Source organism: Falco punctatus, assembly GCF_963210335.1.
Source record: "Falco punctatus genome assembly, chromosome: 4".
Lineage (NCBI taxonomy): Eukaryota > Metazoa > Chordata > Aves > Falconiformes > Falconidae > Falco > Falco punctatus.
The window spans coordinates 20,646,849-20,662,543 of record NC_137583.1 but is presented as its reverse complement, the minus strand read 5'-3'; the positions used below and the strand labels follow the sequence as shown (position 1 = coordinate 20,662,543).

At 37.9% G+C, this 15,695-nt stretch overlaps 1 protein-coding gene and 2 long non-coding RNA genes across 8 annotated transcripts in view; 1 reads left to right on the top strand and 2 right to left on the bottom strand.

The window, feature by feature from the left end:
- LOC308063057 (contactin-3-like) overlaps nt 1-15,695 on the top strand; it is a 138,827-nt gene that overhangs the window by 97,531 nt on the left and 25,601 nt on the right. For all 6 annotated transcript variants that reach the window (XM_080385502.1, XM_080385503.1, XM_080385506.1 and 3 more), the window contains 6 exons: nt 1,445-1,648; nt 1,957-2,059; nt 3,056-3,240; nt 11,244-11,380; nt 13,621-13,750; nt 14,976-15,126. In XM_080385502.1, the coding sequence (XP_080241628.1) occupies nt 1,445-1,648; nt 1,957-2,059; nt 3,056-3,240; nt 11,244-11,380; nt 13,621-13,750; nt 14,976-15,126 (910 nt within the window). The remainder of the gene's footprint in view (nt 1-1,444; nt 1,649-1,956; nt 2,060-3,055; nt 3,241-11,243; nt 11,381-13,620; nt 13,751-14,975; nt 15,127-15,695) is intronic.
- LOC308063059 lies at nt 5,829-11,220 on the bottom strand. The gene is made up of 2 exons (XR_013927837.1): nt 9,938-11,220; nt 5,829-7,965 (listed from the first exon to the last, which is right to left on the bottom strand). It is a non-coding gene; the product is annotated as an uncharacterized lncRNA (long non-coding RNA).
- Nucleotides 11,391-15,695, bottom strand: part of LOC308063058 — a 236,952-nt gene continuing 232,647 nt past the window's right edge. The window contains exons 14-16 of the long non-coding RNA XR_013927828.1: nt 14,712-14,808; nt 12,355-12,879; nt 11,391-11,529 (exon numbers count right to left, since the gene is read on the bottom strand). This is a non-coding gene — a long non-coding RNA (uncharacterized lncRNA). The remainder of the gene's footprint in view (nt 11,530-12,354; nt 12,880-14,711; nt 14,809-15,695) is intronic.

Genomic DNA, 15,695 nt, shown 5'->3' with positions numbered 1-15,695 from the left:
ATAATTACACCTCTTATGTTATATAGGAAGGAACTTTTAGTGAAAGCCATTGGTTCACCTGAGGACGCAACGCTGTAAGTCCAGAAAGGTACATGGCTGTTTTCAGCAATAAGTGTTTCCAAATATGACAGAATTTTAACTCTTGAGAAAATTCTTGAGACTGTTAATTGTTCATATATGCTGCTGTTATTTACGTTAATGGAAGGATTTTAAAAAATTACATTAATGGAAGGAGTTTAAATATTGATTAAAAAAAACTTGCAATTATGATAAGCTATTTCATTAGCCTTTTCGCATTAGCCAGTCCATAAATATTTTAATAATTTCATTTATTGAGTGTTTTTTCATCTGCACAATCTTATCTTGCGTTAAATTGTCCTGTCGGCTTAGCGCTTTCCTGGGTGCATATTCATACTGAACTGTGAGGGTTATGAAAATGCCTACTCCCTATTTTGTGACTGCATCCAAATTCATGCACTTTTAAATTAAACCGGTGCAAAAAGGGGTGATCTCCCATTTTGTAGGGGCAGCGCGAATGCTACAAGATATTTTAACACGAAGGCAAGTCAATCAAGCTATAATAGTTTCTGATTAGCACTTGCAGAAGCTGTAATCTTTTTATAAACTTTCAGCTGAGTGGCACTTGGGTGAAAAATTATTTCTTGCATGGAAAACCATTAAAAATCAATTTCCTTTGATTCTGTAGGATTTAAACGAGACAAGCCCACAGCCTTGCACAGGAAGGGGCTTTTGCCAATTAACATTGGACACACAGAGCTCAGAGTGGTGGTCAGAAAAAAACAAAGTGCAGTGCCTTTTTTGCTAAATCTCTTAGTTTATATTTTGAAGTGTGGTTTTCCTTTCAAATGACCATAACGAACAGTAGTGAGGACTACGTTGCCATATCAGACAGAGATTTTTTTCAAATGGAATTTTTATGGATTTTTCTATGGAAAAAAAAAAACCAGTTTTACTGTTTGGTGAGCCCTACTGGGAATTTATGCCTCTTCTGACATTCATGCGTGCACCTGTGCTGTTTCTGTCTGCTAAGTTTCTAGCCAAGTTGTTCAGTAGCTACTTGAATGAATAATGTTTCTATTTTAGCAAACTTATGTCTTGGTTTTGCTGTCTGCACCTATTTCTGTGCATATTAAGCATTAAAAAAAGTAAAGCATTTTGAATTCCTTTCACCTTTTTGTTCTGTTGGAGGAGATACAGCGCTGGTGAAAAAAATGGTTTCTTTTGCTTTTTTGGTTTTGCTAGTTTCTGGTGCTTTTTTAAATTTATTTTTCTCAGTCCTTGGCTTTCTGGTCCTGTTTGTTACATAATGCAGTATGGTATGTAACACGTTACTGTAAAATACCGTAATAAGATAAACTGATCTTCGAAAAAAAAAAAGTGAAAACCCATATCAAACATCATTTTTTTTTTTATTGCCAACTAGAATTGTCATTTGCTTGGATCTTCAATGAATATCCATCATTTGTACAAGAGGACAGTCGGCGTTTTGTGTCTCAAGAGACAGGTCACCTCTACATAGCCAAAGTCGAGCCATCAGATGTAGGAAATTACACCTGCGTTGTAACCAGCACTGTGACCAACAGCCAGGTTCTCGGGTCGCCAACTCCTCTGGTGCTGCGCACGGATGGTATGGCTTCCCTTTACACCATGAATAAATAATGCATCTAGTCGTCAGTGAGCGTTTTTGTCTCTTACAGTGTAACCTGTCATGCGTTCTCAGAATATTGATTGCTTTATAAAAAGATAAACTATTTTGTGTTACGTGCTCTTCTTCCTCTCCTAAGTCTGACTGATTTCACTGGCAGGTGCTTACGCTTCTCTTTGTAAATGGAACGTGTGAGAAATAACCTCAATTTTTAATTTAATGTGATGTAATGCTAAAGAGAGAAAAAGGACTTTAAAAACTCAATATTACCTCCTTCAATTCTCATATAGGTGTGATGGGAGAATATGAACCCAAAATAGAAGTTCAGTTTCCTGAGACGCTTCCTGCAGCTAAAGGGTCAACTGTGAAACTGGAATGCTTTGCACTAGGAAAGTAAGTTTTTGTCTTTAGCGATGCTGAAAGTTGAAGCACATTGGGGTTCATCTGCACAAGAAATGTGAGTTTCAGCAGTTGTTTTGGTGGTGTTTTCTGGAGACTCTATTTTGATCATCACAATTATTGCCTTAGAATTGAAGGGCAAAGAGTCTTGGAGTAAATTTCTGTTTTGTTTAGAATTAAAATGTATGCGTTGGCAACACAGGAATTTACATTTCATTTCAAATTATCTTGAATAAGAACAGTGCAGTTTTGCATATGTCCTTTGACCGACCTCTGCTCTCCCTGTGAGGAAGGAAATGTTGTTGAAGTCTGCAAGAATTTTGTCTGAATTTTACTGTTAAATGTACTTGATGCTTTCATAATATTGTTCTTCTTTTATAGCTGAAATAAAGATTAAAATGTATTCCTCTTCTGAATGGTATTTCACATACAATTGATGCCTTTTCTCTTTCACAGATGATCTGAGAATGCATTTACTTTCTGTAAATGTATTTACTTACCACTTTGCGGTTTATTTGCAGACAGCTTTGTCAGGTCTTCATAATTTTAAGTGCCAGATTGATAACTTAATCATATCCTATTGCTTTGGTTCCCCAGCTAGGTGAGTGAAAGTTTTACAATTGGAGAATGAATGACTATTTTAGGATGGGATTTTCAAAAGAGTTGCCTTGGTTCTCCTTCCATGGAGGCTCTAGTGGATCTCACCCATCTTCGGGGGGACGGGCAATGCTGATTTACAAGTAATGTTTCAATTGTTGGATATTTGCACAAATATTCATGAAAAATTTGGTATCTGACATAACAGTGTATGAAACGGAACGGTGTATGCTTATCAGTTGCCATAGTGTCTGACCATCTGTCATGTACAGCATGAACCGCTTTGAACACACGCTTTTAGTCACTTCTGAGTTTAGTTTAGTTTCGGTATCTAGTTTTGACAATCGAATACTTGAAGCAAAGCTGTTTAAAATTCCATTATTTTCTCTTTAGCCCTGTGCCTCAGATTAACTGGAGAAGAACCGATGGTCTGCCATTTCCAAGTAAAATAAAGCTGAAGAAATCCAATGGCATGATTGAAATACCTAATTTCCAGCAGGAGGATGCAGGACTGTATGAATGTATTACTGAAAACTCCAGAGGAAAAAACATTGCAAGAGGGCGTCTCACTTACTATGGTAGGAAACTTTCTCCTCTCTCCCTCCCTCCCACCCTTCTTCACACATGAAATACAAACCGCTCTAGGGTACTTCAGGGTTTACAGCTTCTGCAGTACCATCAGGTATTTGTGCTTTAAAATCCATGGCATCTTAACTACTCGCAGAGAATGAGAACTTACGCACCAGGTTTTTGCATAGCATATCTAATAAATGTCCAGGCTCAAAAGGGTAGCTAAGAATAATGTAGAAAATGCTTGTGCTCATTTTTCTATGGTGGAAAGACTTTTTTTAAAAATCTTTTTTATTGGTCCATTGGTGAAACCTTAGACTTTCAGTCAATCGGATTTATTTGGGGGATCATTTAGGCCTCACATTTACAGGAAATACACATTTTATCTTGCTTTAGGAAAAGATTACTGATGGATATTGACAATCCTTTGCATTTGAAACATCCAATTTTATTTTAAAATGAGTAAATAAATGAGAGAATGTAATCCAGCATAGGAAATGAAATAATACGAAATTTAATAGCTGGAAAAAAGACAGAGTCTCTTGTGCATTTAAGGCTATAGAGTGAAATGAGTATCAGCAAAGCACATTGGTGGTGTTTTAAAGCTAGAGTGATTTGCAACAAAGTGGTAATTGACAATTTTTGTTAAAGCTAGATCTCAGCAAATACAATTTTCTTTAGGTAAATGGCAATTTAAAGAGTGTTTCAGACTGTGCTTTGGAATGTTTTCCTCATGTAGGAATATTTGAGCAAAGAGATGTGGTTTTAAGTTGTATAAAAAAACCCACAGAGCATAGGTACTGTGCAACTTTGAGCAAATGTTCTTTCTGTTTACTACTTCGGTATGGGAAGCTGCTGTTTAGTAGAACACACAGAGTGTTGCTATGTATATTGTAGTCAATGAAGATTGTAGTTTAAGGCACAACAGATCTTATGAGGAGTAAGGAAGAGATTTCTTCACACATACACCCCCCGCCCCCCAGCTTCCAAAATAATAGTTGCCCTGAATCGATGCCCCATCGTTGGAAATATTGAAGGTTAGGTTGGACGCAGGACTTTGAGCAACCTGATTTTTCCATATACTAATTGTAATTATGACTTTTTGAGAAATCCTGTGAGTAACATAGGGCACAAGATGTAAGAGGCTTCATCTGCCAGTGGCATCTGTCATTTCAAACTTGGCATTATGCATTTGATTTTTATAAAGCTACTTTTATTCGCTACTTCAAAATTTCAAACAAGCTGTGGTTTGTAATCAGGTTGGCTCAGTATTCCTACCCCAGTTTTAAAGCAGGGCAGTTGTAAGACACATCAGTGTAGCTACATATAAAATAGAGTAGACTTGTTCATTAGTCTTTGTAATGTAATTACGACAGTGGGCAATCTTGAGATGTTTGACCTGTTTCCCAAGTTCTGTTTGCTCATTAAAGGACGCAGAGCTGAAATAAAGGATGTTGCTAATCAATAAAAGCAAGCAAGGTGCAATTTTGTGACAAGTAAATCAGTGTGAACATTTTTATCACAAATCCAGAAGGGGATTTGAACCCTCAAATAGAGTTCATATTTCAATATAAATGGCTGCCCATGTTAGATTCATCCCTAGTATGGATGTTTATCCTAAAAAAATAATGAGACCTGTAATGGCATTAATGGCACACCAACTGTTTAATTTCATTTGTTCTGCTTAATGAAACCCGTTCTGCGGAATTAAGAAAATTTAAGTAATATTTCTTACTTTGCTACTTGCTTTGTTGTTGCAGATAGAATGCCAAAAAGTCTGTATTCAGGATAGGATCATTTTAACACTTTTTGGTAATGTGGAGGATATAAATTCTGTTTGTAGATTAATGATGTTCTGTAACTCAGTATCTTCTGATGGCACACCACTGTGCCTCGTATCAAAGCTCAGAAATCTGTCTGGTAAAGAAATCTAACCATATGCCACTTGGTCTTCCAGTAAAAGATCAATATTTAAGGAATTTGTTTTAAAAGCATATGAGGATTTGAGGGAAACTAATGCAATATGCTGAAGACTTAGACTAAAAACTATCTGTCTGCCAGGAAGTGTCAGTGCTGGCAAAGACGACACAAATCTGTGTGGTGATGTTAGTGGATGTTGGCTGCTGTTACAACACTTTTTTAGTAGCGTAAGATGTGTCTACTAATCATATATAGAAAATACAACTATTACAAATGGACAAATACCTTTTTATTTCAACAGTGACAATGTTTATTTTCCTCTCTGCAGCAGAACAAAGCTTCTGTTTCTTACTCAAAAAAAAAGAGTGCAAGAAGAATCGGGGTTAACATTTTCAAAGTTGTAGTGAAACAACGTGAAGAAAATCTTCAGGGGGAAAAAAATGGCAAAAATTTTCAATGTGACTGAAAATTAGAAGGTTTTTCTTTCTTTGCAGACTTTAAAGATTCTCTGTAAATGAAACATAAAAGCTAGTCCTAAACAAAAGCTTGAAGCCTTTCCTTGCTCTGCTGTGGAGCGAAAACACTCTTATTCTCCTGATTTGTTTTATGAGCTCAAACTGTAAAATCTTAATCTGAAAGTTGGGTTTTTCAGTGCAAATTGTTTGATTTAAAAAAAAAAAAAAGGCACCACATTTTCTGTGCTCTCCTCCCTCTTCTTCCCGTAATGAATTATAGTCTTGCAACCGCAAAGCACTTGAATATAGGCTCAGCTTTAATCATGGCCATAGTAATTTTCTCAAGAATGCTTGTAAATATGTTTGGGTTAGAAATTCTGTGCACATCTGTAACTCTCTTCATAGAAAATAAAATGGGTTTGGTTTTTTCACTTTATTGTGGGTTTTAAATATAACTCTAAACCCATAGTTGAAGGCAATAATTAAAATAGATAATCTAAACAGATATTCTGGGTTCTTTTATAAAATTACTAACAGACTATTAATTTTCCCTTCTTTCTCTTGAAGGATTTTATCAAGAAAAGCCCAACATCAAATGTTTAGGTTTTTGTCCTTTGTACAGTCTCAACATTTGCTTAATGCCAGTTTCCTCCTCAGGGGAGTTCAGAATGTGCTAAAAATAGGACAAGATTGTCTGACTTTGATTTAATACAAAACCTGAATATATAAATAATTTTCTTTCACTTTGCTAGTATATTCATTTATCATTGCTATTAGTCCTTTCCATAAAGAGGTAATAGAAGAAAAAAGAATCCATGGAGACATTTCATGGCGTGGAAAAATGAGAAGAGATGGAACAATTACACTTTTGTATTTTAAGATGCAATTAAACATGTAACATGGTAGAGATATATAAATCAATTAATTTAAAGTATAATTGAAAAAATTCATTCTTAATTAGCACATGCTGATTTAATGGAACTCATGCTTTACAGTACCAAAGTAAAATGTTTAACAGTGAGAAAAATTCTGCCACTGTTCTTCTTTTGCTCCGCAGTGGTGGTCTGTGATAGCAGAGGCAAACCCCCAGTAATACATGGACTCTGCATAATTTTGTAGTACATCAAAAAATACTTGTGTATTTTGTTAATTATTTTGGTAATAATGTACCACCAAAATTGTACTGAAAATTAGTAATGTGTGTGGAAGAGCCTTCAGGTTTTGTCTGATAGCCTGACTGTCTTGTTTGTGGACGTGGCTTCAAAACAACTACAAAACTATAAATGACTAAATACCAAGGTGTTGCTGAGTTTGATCAACCTAGAGTTTAATTTTTGATGCTGTCTAATAATTTAATTGCCTTGCTACAGAGACAAATTATTACTCTTTTTTACATACTGAAACTTTCTTCAATGTTGTAGCAATTACCTGTTGCTTGAGAGCATTTTTATTTTTGAATGGAATGCAAATAACGGGACATCTTCAGGGATGTGGTAGATGCTTCTCTACTCCAGTTGTTCTATCAGAACAAAGTTACTCGTGCTTAAAGTCACTTGGAGTTTTGAGATAAAGTCATCAGGTTCATCACTGCTGTAGGTATCAGTATGGGATGTCATAGCCTGACTTTCAGATATACTGCCTAGAAAAATGAAGGTTACATTTTCTGCTTGGGTTTTTTCCCCGTTATGCTTCAGAGTTGCTTTCTCTTGAACTATGGAAAGTTCTGTTTGACTCTGATTTATTGCCCAACTGCTGAGCTATCCATAGGTATTTTCAAAGATTTCCAGCCCAGCTTTCATACTGTAAATTTCAAAGTAAAGGTATGTGTATAAGCAGAATGCGTCTTACGTGCAAGCCCCAATTAGTGACTCTTCTGGAAGAGCTTCCCATAGTCTTCTGCCTCCCTGCCGAGGCATGGCAGAGCTCAGTACTCTCTGGGAGAGCACAGTGCCTGGGCAAGCTACAGGCGTGAACCTCTGCCTTTTTCCTTCATGCTATTCCTTTGGCTTACAGAATTAAAAGGAGATTTTTATTGGAGAAGTCTTTTCTGAAGGAGATCATGTATAAAAATACATGTTGACATGCATTGTGCGTGGTACCCCACAAATTATTTACCAATTAGCTCCCAGTGCAGCTTCTGGGAAACGTCAGCTTCTTCGGCCGTTGCTTCCAAGAGCTTCGTCGCAGTTGTTCATTGCAGCTGGTCCTCATTTGTAGCATCCCTCAGAACAGTCATTGCAAATGTTTCTTAAAAGTCCAAAAAAATGGTTCTTCCTTTCCTTATGGCCTACAGGGATGCCCTAGAGGGCAATGAAGGAACAGTTTTTTTCTTCAGGAAGACCTGCCTGGCCTAATTAGCTGGAAAAAAAGAGTGATTATAGTCACCAAAAAAAAAGATGACCGAGTCTTCTCACTGGGATAAATTTTATGAAGTTACACACGTGTATCACTTCTTGCCTGTGAGACCATGAGTACTGCAAGGAACATTTTAGGCAGAAGCAACTGAAGCAAAATACAGCCTGGTGCTTTTCCAGGTGACTGACCATGAGGCTGACAGCTAACCTTCTTTAGAAAATCAGTTACCTACATGTATTTTCATCCTAAGGGAACTTTTTATATGAATCTTTCATGAAGATTGCACATCAAGTTCCTAAGAATTCTTAATACTATCACACAATACGGGTTCCTATCACAGTCTTAAACCCTGCACTACAAACTGTATTAAAATCAACTTGCAACCTATCAATTTACAGGGCATCATCCTTTTTTCATCTCAATGAAATTCTGTTGCCTGCTGGCCTGTCCCTTGCTGAAGGAGGAAGGAGTGGTATCTCCTTAGGAAGATAAAAGTTACACACCAAGTTCCGTGAGAGAACAAGGCTTTGTTGTAAGGCATCAGCCCTCCTTCGGAGCACACCTGTGGCAGCAGTGGGTGGAACCAAACGTTGTAAGCAGGTGGAATTTGCCGAACAGTGACTAGAGCTCAGGAGGAATAAAGCTGAATGTTCAGAATCATTTGGGTACAGTCAGGCAGAGCTCAATAAAGAGGGCAGTGCTGGGCTTAGAAAGTTGGGCTTCTCTTTTGGGAGGGTGTGTGGATCTACTGATACACGACCTTCTGTCTGCACTTCCCTCAGCTGCTGCAATGGGGACCATCTCTACCGTGGCCAAGATTGTGGGTTTTGAGCGGCATATTCCCAGCTGGAGTGGCCCCTGTTTAGCTGCCTTTTCAATTTTGAATGGCTCAGTTGAATTGTTCTTTTCCAAAGTTTCTAATACTTTTACAGCCTTCTTTAAAGACTTTGAGAGGTGGCGGATTAAAATGGGTATCTTTCTTTCTGCTGAATTCTTTCATCAGTGATTCAAAGAGAAAAAGCCTTCCTCAAGAAAATCACCGAGGTCCACATCAACACTCTTGTGGATGAACAAGCACCACAGATTTCTCACATTGTGGCTTAGGAAGCTGTTCTGTTCATTTCTGGTTTGAGTTGGTTATCTTGCTCCCACACTTTCCAAGAAGACCCAGTTTATCATATCTGCCTTGGAGGTTTGGGAAACCCTCCTATGGAGACTGTCTGACACAAAGGGTCCTAAACTGAAGATTTATAATGTGGACAAATGTTTTTCTTATTAATCAAACTGAATCCAAGGTCTTCAACTTGCAAATAGACTATATTTAACCTACTTTCAAGTGGGCAGCAGATGTGAAATACTGCACGTGTACGGATCCATCAATAATTCAGGCACTGTTGCTTGTTGCATAAATATTTAGGTATGCAAAGTGCAGGAAGCACACGGACATGGAGTTCTGAGCTTTCATCCCCTTGACACAGGCGGGGCAAATATGCCAAATGACAAGGTCAGGTAAAGCAGTGGCTCTGTCTTGAACTCCACTGTTGTAAAGTTAACTTTCAAGATTTAACCAAAATCAGTATCAGTAAGATGGTACATTTGTCTGCCACAAAGATCGTTATCCTGTCTCTTAGACCTGTCCTTGATAAAGAAAGTGTAAAAAATTAGATCATCCCCAAGTCAGTGAAAGGCATTAATCCTCATGGGGTATTAGAAGGTTTCACTGTCGGTAAATAGTGGTTAAATTCCAAAGCCTTCTAGTTTAGTATCTCAGTGAATATGTTTTAGTAAGTTTTCTGTGAAAAGTTGATGCTAAGTATGTATGCATAAATTATAAACAGTATTAATCTTTGTTTTAAAAGTATGGTACTGTACATGTTCATGTTGAGATCTTATCACTGCATTGCAGAATGTATGATGGAGATAAAATTTGTATGCTAGAAAAGAATGAATCTTTTTTCATGAAATTAATACCAACCTTCATCCAAACGTTGGTCTGCTGGTCTTGTGCCTATGGCAATGGAACAGGTTCAGCTCTCAGCTGTGCTGCAGACTTCCCTTGTGGCCATAGACAAGTCATTAATTTCCCTGGTCTGAATTAATTGCTGGTATAAATCCATTGTAGTAGGAAGTTCAACGGGAATTAATCTGACCTTCTGTGCTTCCAAAACTCATTATGAAATAATAATATTTTCCTGTATCGCCAAGGACTTTTTTTTTTTTCTTTCTAGTTGTTTTGATACCAGAGTGTTAGGAAATTTTCTTGAATTGCCACTTGCAGATAATCTGTAAGGTAATCAAATTGACTCTGGGAAATTCTTTTGCCTTTAGCTGTGTATTTGCAACCAAGTTTCATCCTACTTTTCATCTGTTTTCTCCATATGCAACATCCAGAATTTATCTTTTCTTGGAGAAATAGCATATATTGAGTTTATAAACTTTCTAGTCAATTGAATAAATTCAAAGAGAATTCATACAAATTTGCTATAAAACAGTGTTGTGCTGTTCTGTGAAATAGCCCTAAAGGAATAAACTACTGCTGTCTTTCATGCAGCGATGTTTATTTGCCAAGTGAAGGGGTTTTTAGCCTATGAAATCTGTTACAGATGTTTTAAACTCTATCTTTACAGTTTTAATGTATTTTAGGTAAATGTGGAGGATGTATGGTATTAATACATCAAAATTTTGTTTAAAAATCAGCAAATTTGTACAATTTTCTTAAGGCCATATTCTGGTTTGCATCACCCAAATGTTGTGCTAAGACTAATGCTTTTCAGAAACAGTCTCATATATCCATGTATTCATCCAGTTAAGTACTGACTAGCATTAGAAAACAATTTGAATGGTATTTAGAACTAAGGCTGACATACCATTACGGGTTTTTTAGGACTTAAAGGATCCTCTTCAGCATTAATTTGATGATTTAGTTGTATCAATTATTTAATTTCAATATCACCACTAATTTCTTTATCTTACATTTACCTCAATTTCAAAGTTGTGTTGTTTAATCATTAGTGATTTTAATACTGCTTTCACTAGCTCAGCTTTAGTGATCTGTAATCTCAGTTTTGTTTTGGTTTACTGCTTGTAATAAGAATGTCTAAAATGAACAGTGAGTTAATTTGTTTCATTAGCTGACTCGCTGCAGAACCAGTGAGAACCTCTGTTGGCTCAGACCAGCCTACACAGAAAACTGTTAAGTGCTGTGCAGATTAACCCTTTGATTCTCATATGGAACAATAACTTCTTGGGGACTTTGTTGTTGATGTGTGTTTCATCTGCAGCAAAACCTCACTGGATCCAGACGATAAAAGATACCGAAGTTGCTGTAGAGGACACTTTATACTGGGATTGCAGAGCAAGTGGGAAGCCCAAACCATCATATAGGTGGCTGAAGAATGGAGACCAGCTGTCAATAGAGGTAATGTTCTGTTTTGAAAACATGATGCTATGTAAAATCAACAATACTTCATATGAGAATTCCCAAAAGTCCATGTAATTAGTCAAAAGAAATATTTGAAACTGGTTTTCATGCATTTGTCAGGAGCATCCGGATGGAAACTTCAAAAGCTGCAACACCAGAAACACAAAACCAAATTATGTTGTACAGAAATATCCCAGCTAAAAGCAGATTCAAAAGTAACAATAGAACCATAGAAATAAGTATGTAAGGAAAGACTGGAGAAGGAAGTTTAAAGTTATATGTTAAGAACCATAAATTAGGGATAGAGGACTTAAATGATTTTGTTGTACTTGCTATTAGCATTTTATTAAATGTAGTAAGAAAACATATTCAAACTTCTCAACAAAAAAAAGACAAAAATCCTAAAAGCTCATAGGGTCACCATTACTTGATGCAAAGAGTGAAATGCAAACAGCAGTGTAACATAGGTATTTGCTTTAATACAGTTGTTAAATTGAATTAATGTAAAGTAATATATTTGGTGACAGGGAAAAGAGGTTGTACTTAGAAGGTGAGATACTTGGTCTCCCAGATTAGAAACACAGAAGTGTTCTGATGCCCACATTGATTTTTAAACCTCACTGCTTCATTGAGAAAGCCGCCCAGTTTGGGTTATCAGGAATATAAACTATGAGCACTAGTCCATCGCAGGAAGGCATTTTGCCCTTGGCCAGTGCTCTGTGCTCAGTCTTAGCACTCACAGTTGAAGAAGGAGCGACTGCTCAAGTAAATTCAGTGGATGGCCATGAAAAATTATCTAAGTACTGAAAAACATTTTTTATCCTTCAGAGTGTTATAGTTACATGCTCACTAAAAGGAATGGTAGTGTGTTGTGGACAGGTTAAATGAGGGAGTACAAAAATCTCATCTCAGTGATTTAAGGGCATTGTTACTGCATCATACAAAGTCACTGAGTTAATATGCTTTCTTACCTCGTTAAGTACAGAAGTATCTTCTCTCATTCAGTCTTGCTATTTCTTCACTTCTGCGTATTGGTGGCCAGCCTTACAGCATGGTGTCAGTGCATAAGCATGACTTACTCTGGAGGTATTTAAGGATTGTAAACTATAGGACTAAGTCTTTACAAGCCAGCACTGAGGAGACCTCACAAAAAGAGTTCTCTGTGTATAGCAGTCAGTTGTCTTTAGCTCCTTGACTGCAGTAATCCTTCTTCGTTCTGGGTCTCCTTGATGAAAATCTACTGGGCTTATTCTGCTTAGGTCCCCTTGTTCATGAACAAATCTTTTGTAAGGAAGAGTAAGAAGAGAAGCCTGGGATGCTAGAGAGAGGATCGAGAGATGGAGACACTTCCTCTTTGTGATTTTGTCCTCTAAGTGGCAGAGCCTGTTGCACTAAACTGGGAAGGGGACCTGTCAAAGAAGGAGCTGAACTGGGCTGCCCTGCTGCCCATAGATAGCTGGAGTCACCTTGCAGTGGGGCCAGCGCTAAGTACGTGCCTGCAGGGAGTGAGTACCATTGCATTAGGCCTCGTAAGCCATGTCTCAATTAAAAAAAAAAAAATTAATCAGAAAATGGTTTTGAGCAAATAGTTTGTTCTTTTGTCCATTATTGTTTCTCTGGTTTTCCCCAAAAGAGAAGATCCTTTGTTTTTGCCTTTGTCACTGGTTCCTTTTCTCATCAGTTTCTGCCACTCCATCCTTAGTCACTACTTAGAGCAATTCATATAGCTTTCCAAGAATAAGCAAGCTGAGAAGATCCCTATACTTTAGTAGCTTTGTCGGCTCTGAGGCACTTACATATGTGTCTTCCTTCTAATGACTGTTGGAATGTTTTCTAGATAGTATTACAGAGAGCTCACTAGCAAATAGCACGTGTAAATCGTATGAAATGCCAGTGCCATCTGTATAGTTTGGATGCTCAGGTCTGTCATGAGGAGCCTAGTATGATTTTGTCCACATTTCTGGGGAAATGCAAAGGTATTTGAGATTGCAAAGCCTCTGTGAAATGAGCAGGTTTGAAGAACTGATTTCATACACTGTGTTGCCAGGTCTCTCTATTTGGTCACTGTTGCCATACCATGATGCAGTCATGTCATTTATTTTAGAACAGCTTTCATGCTTATGCTGTTTCATTTACCCCATTTATTGTATTTATGCTGTCCTATTTATATTTCTTACTTATTTTAAAAATTTCACAGTAAATGTATCATCAATAAAGATATTTTTCTTAATATTCAGGGAAGGATCCAAATTGAAAATGGTGCACTTACAATATCAAATCTAAATCTGACAGATTCTGGCAGATACCAATGCATAGCTGAAAATAAACATGGTGTCATCTATTCAAGTGCAGAGCTCAGGGTTGTAGGTAAGATTTTCTTTTTTTCACTAAAACACAAACTTCATGCTCCCTCTCCACACCTCCTCCACCTGTCTCATATTCCACCCGGTCATGATCTCAAGTTTAGCCCACTCAGATGCTATCAGTGAAATAAACATTTTTGTCGACTTAGTATCTTTATTTGCAGTGCCGAGGAGTTGACTCATCTGCTTCCAGAGGATTTGCAGTCCAATCATTCATTGCTTTAAAACAGAACACAGCTAAATTATTCATTAGGGGAAGAGCAGAGATGGGGGCTTGGACTCGGGCCCGAAGATTGAAATGGCTCACGTGGTGCGGAGGCAGCACTGGCTCCGCACATCACTCAGCTGCACTCACCTTCTGCACAGCAGCTCCAGTGCTCCCCGGGGAGTCCTGCCACTTAAAAGCAATAGGCAGCTCTTGTATGCAGCCTTTCTTGATCAAGGGGACATGGAGTTGTCATTCAGTCATTCAAATGGCATGTGCTTGAGTGTAAAATAGTGGCAACTGTTTGTCTGAGGGAAATGCTGCACTTGTGACTGCCTTATGCACTCATTTGCTTGTGCAATTTCCACCTCCAGCGCAGGCTGATTGCAAAACTAAGCCTGGAAGTGCAGTGTGATTTGGGACAGGAGTTACTTTCTGTTGCTGAGGTTACAGTCCATCAGCAGACTGCTCCTTCAGCCTTGGTCTCCTGAATTGCCTTCTGAAGTTTGCTGTTGGTATAGGTAGAAGCCATGTTCCTTTTCTTAACTATGAGTTAATGAAAACTATACCCACTCGGAATGAGCTGCGCTGTAATTTTATGTCATCTAACATATTTGATCTGACATGCATTCTCACACAAAACTAGAAGCCAAGCAGTTCCTTAAGTTTTTATGAGACTGCTGGTGTTGACTGCCCTCCCTGGACTTAAACAAATCATGCACACTCACCCTCAGCAAAGCGTAGTCAGGCATGTGCTTACTGCTCCTGGGGTTCACTGAGTTTCAGCTCAGGTGAAGTCAGTGTGATCTGTGCACGCTTCGTTAGGTGACATACTCTGCACAGCTGAGACCTTTGTGCTAGTGTAAGGAGAGAAATGCCCATTTGTCCAGTAGACCTGTTTGAACTAACTAATCCATGTTTTTAATTACGTTTGGAATCTGAGAAGTGTTGTGTAAGTGCTAAATAGTATCATTAACATAATTAAAGGTGCTTTATTTCACTATTACTCTCCCCTCTCTTTTAGCTTCTGCTCCAGATTTTTCCAAGAATCCAATGAAGAAACTGACCCAGGTACAAATAGGCAGCACAGTTGATTTTGAATGCAAACCCAAAGCTTCCCCTAAGGCCAGATGCTCCTGGAAGAAGGGAGGTGAGCAGCTACAGGAAAATGAAAGGTATTGAGTTACATTGGTTTATTTGCTTTGATCATACATAAAGCTTCTTTATGTCTTTTTATGCAATAGTGTCATCTGTAGATCCAAATAGTTGTGAAGTCTTTCTGAAGTCTGTCTAGCTGGGGGGGTGGTTTGATGGCTTTTGAATTGTCGTCGTATCTGAGCACCGAGAGTGCACGTATATTGCTTTCTTTAAGTTCAAGGGCTAGATTTTATTTTCAGCTTAATGCAGAGTTTGGTCTGAGTTAGGCAACCAGGTACTGACAGAAAACTGGAAAGGCAAAGCCTATTACTAAAATTAGCCTTCACTAAAATACTCTGAAAATTCTGGCAAGGAGGCAGGTGAGGAATATTACAGCCATGGTGATAATGTGGCTGGGAGGGGAGGGGGGAAAGAAAAAGAAAGTTAGTAATTAGGAGGTCCAGAACTGCAGATGAAAACAGGAAAAGAAAATGAAAATACACTTTCTGGTTCTTTTCAAGGAACCACGAACTTTATCTACCAATGGTAACATATGTCACCACTGCTTTGCTGTTTACGTGATAGTGAATGTGTTTTGGTGTTAGTA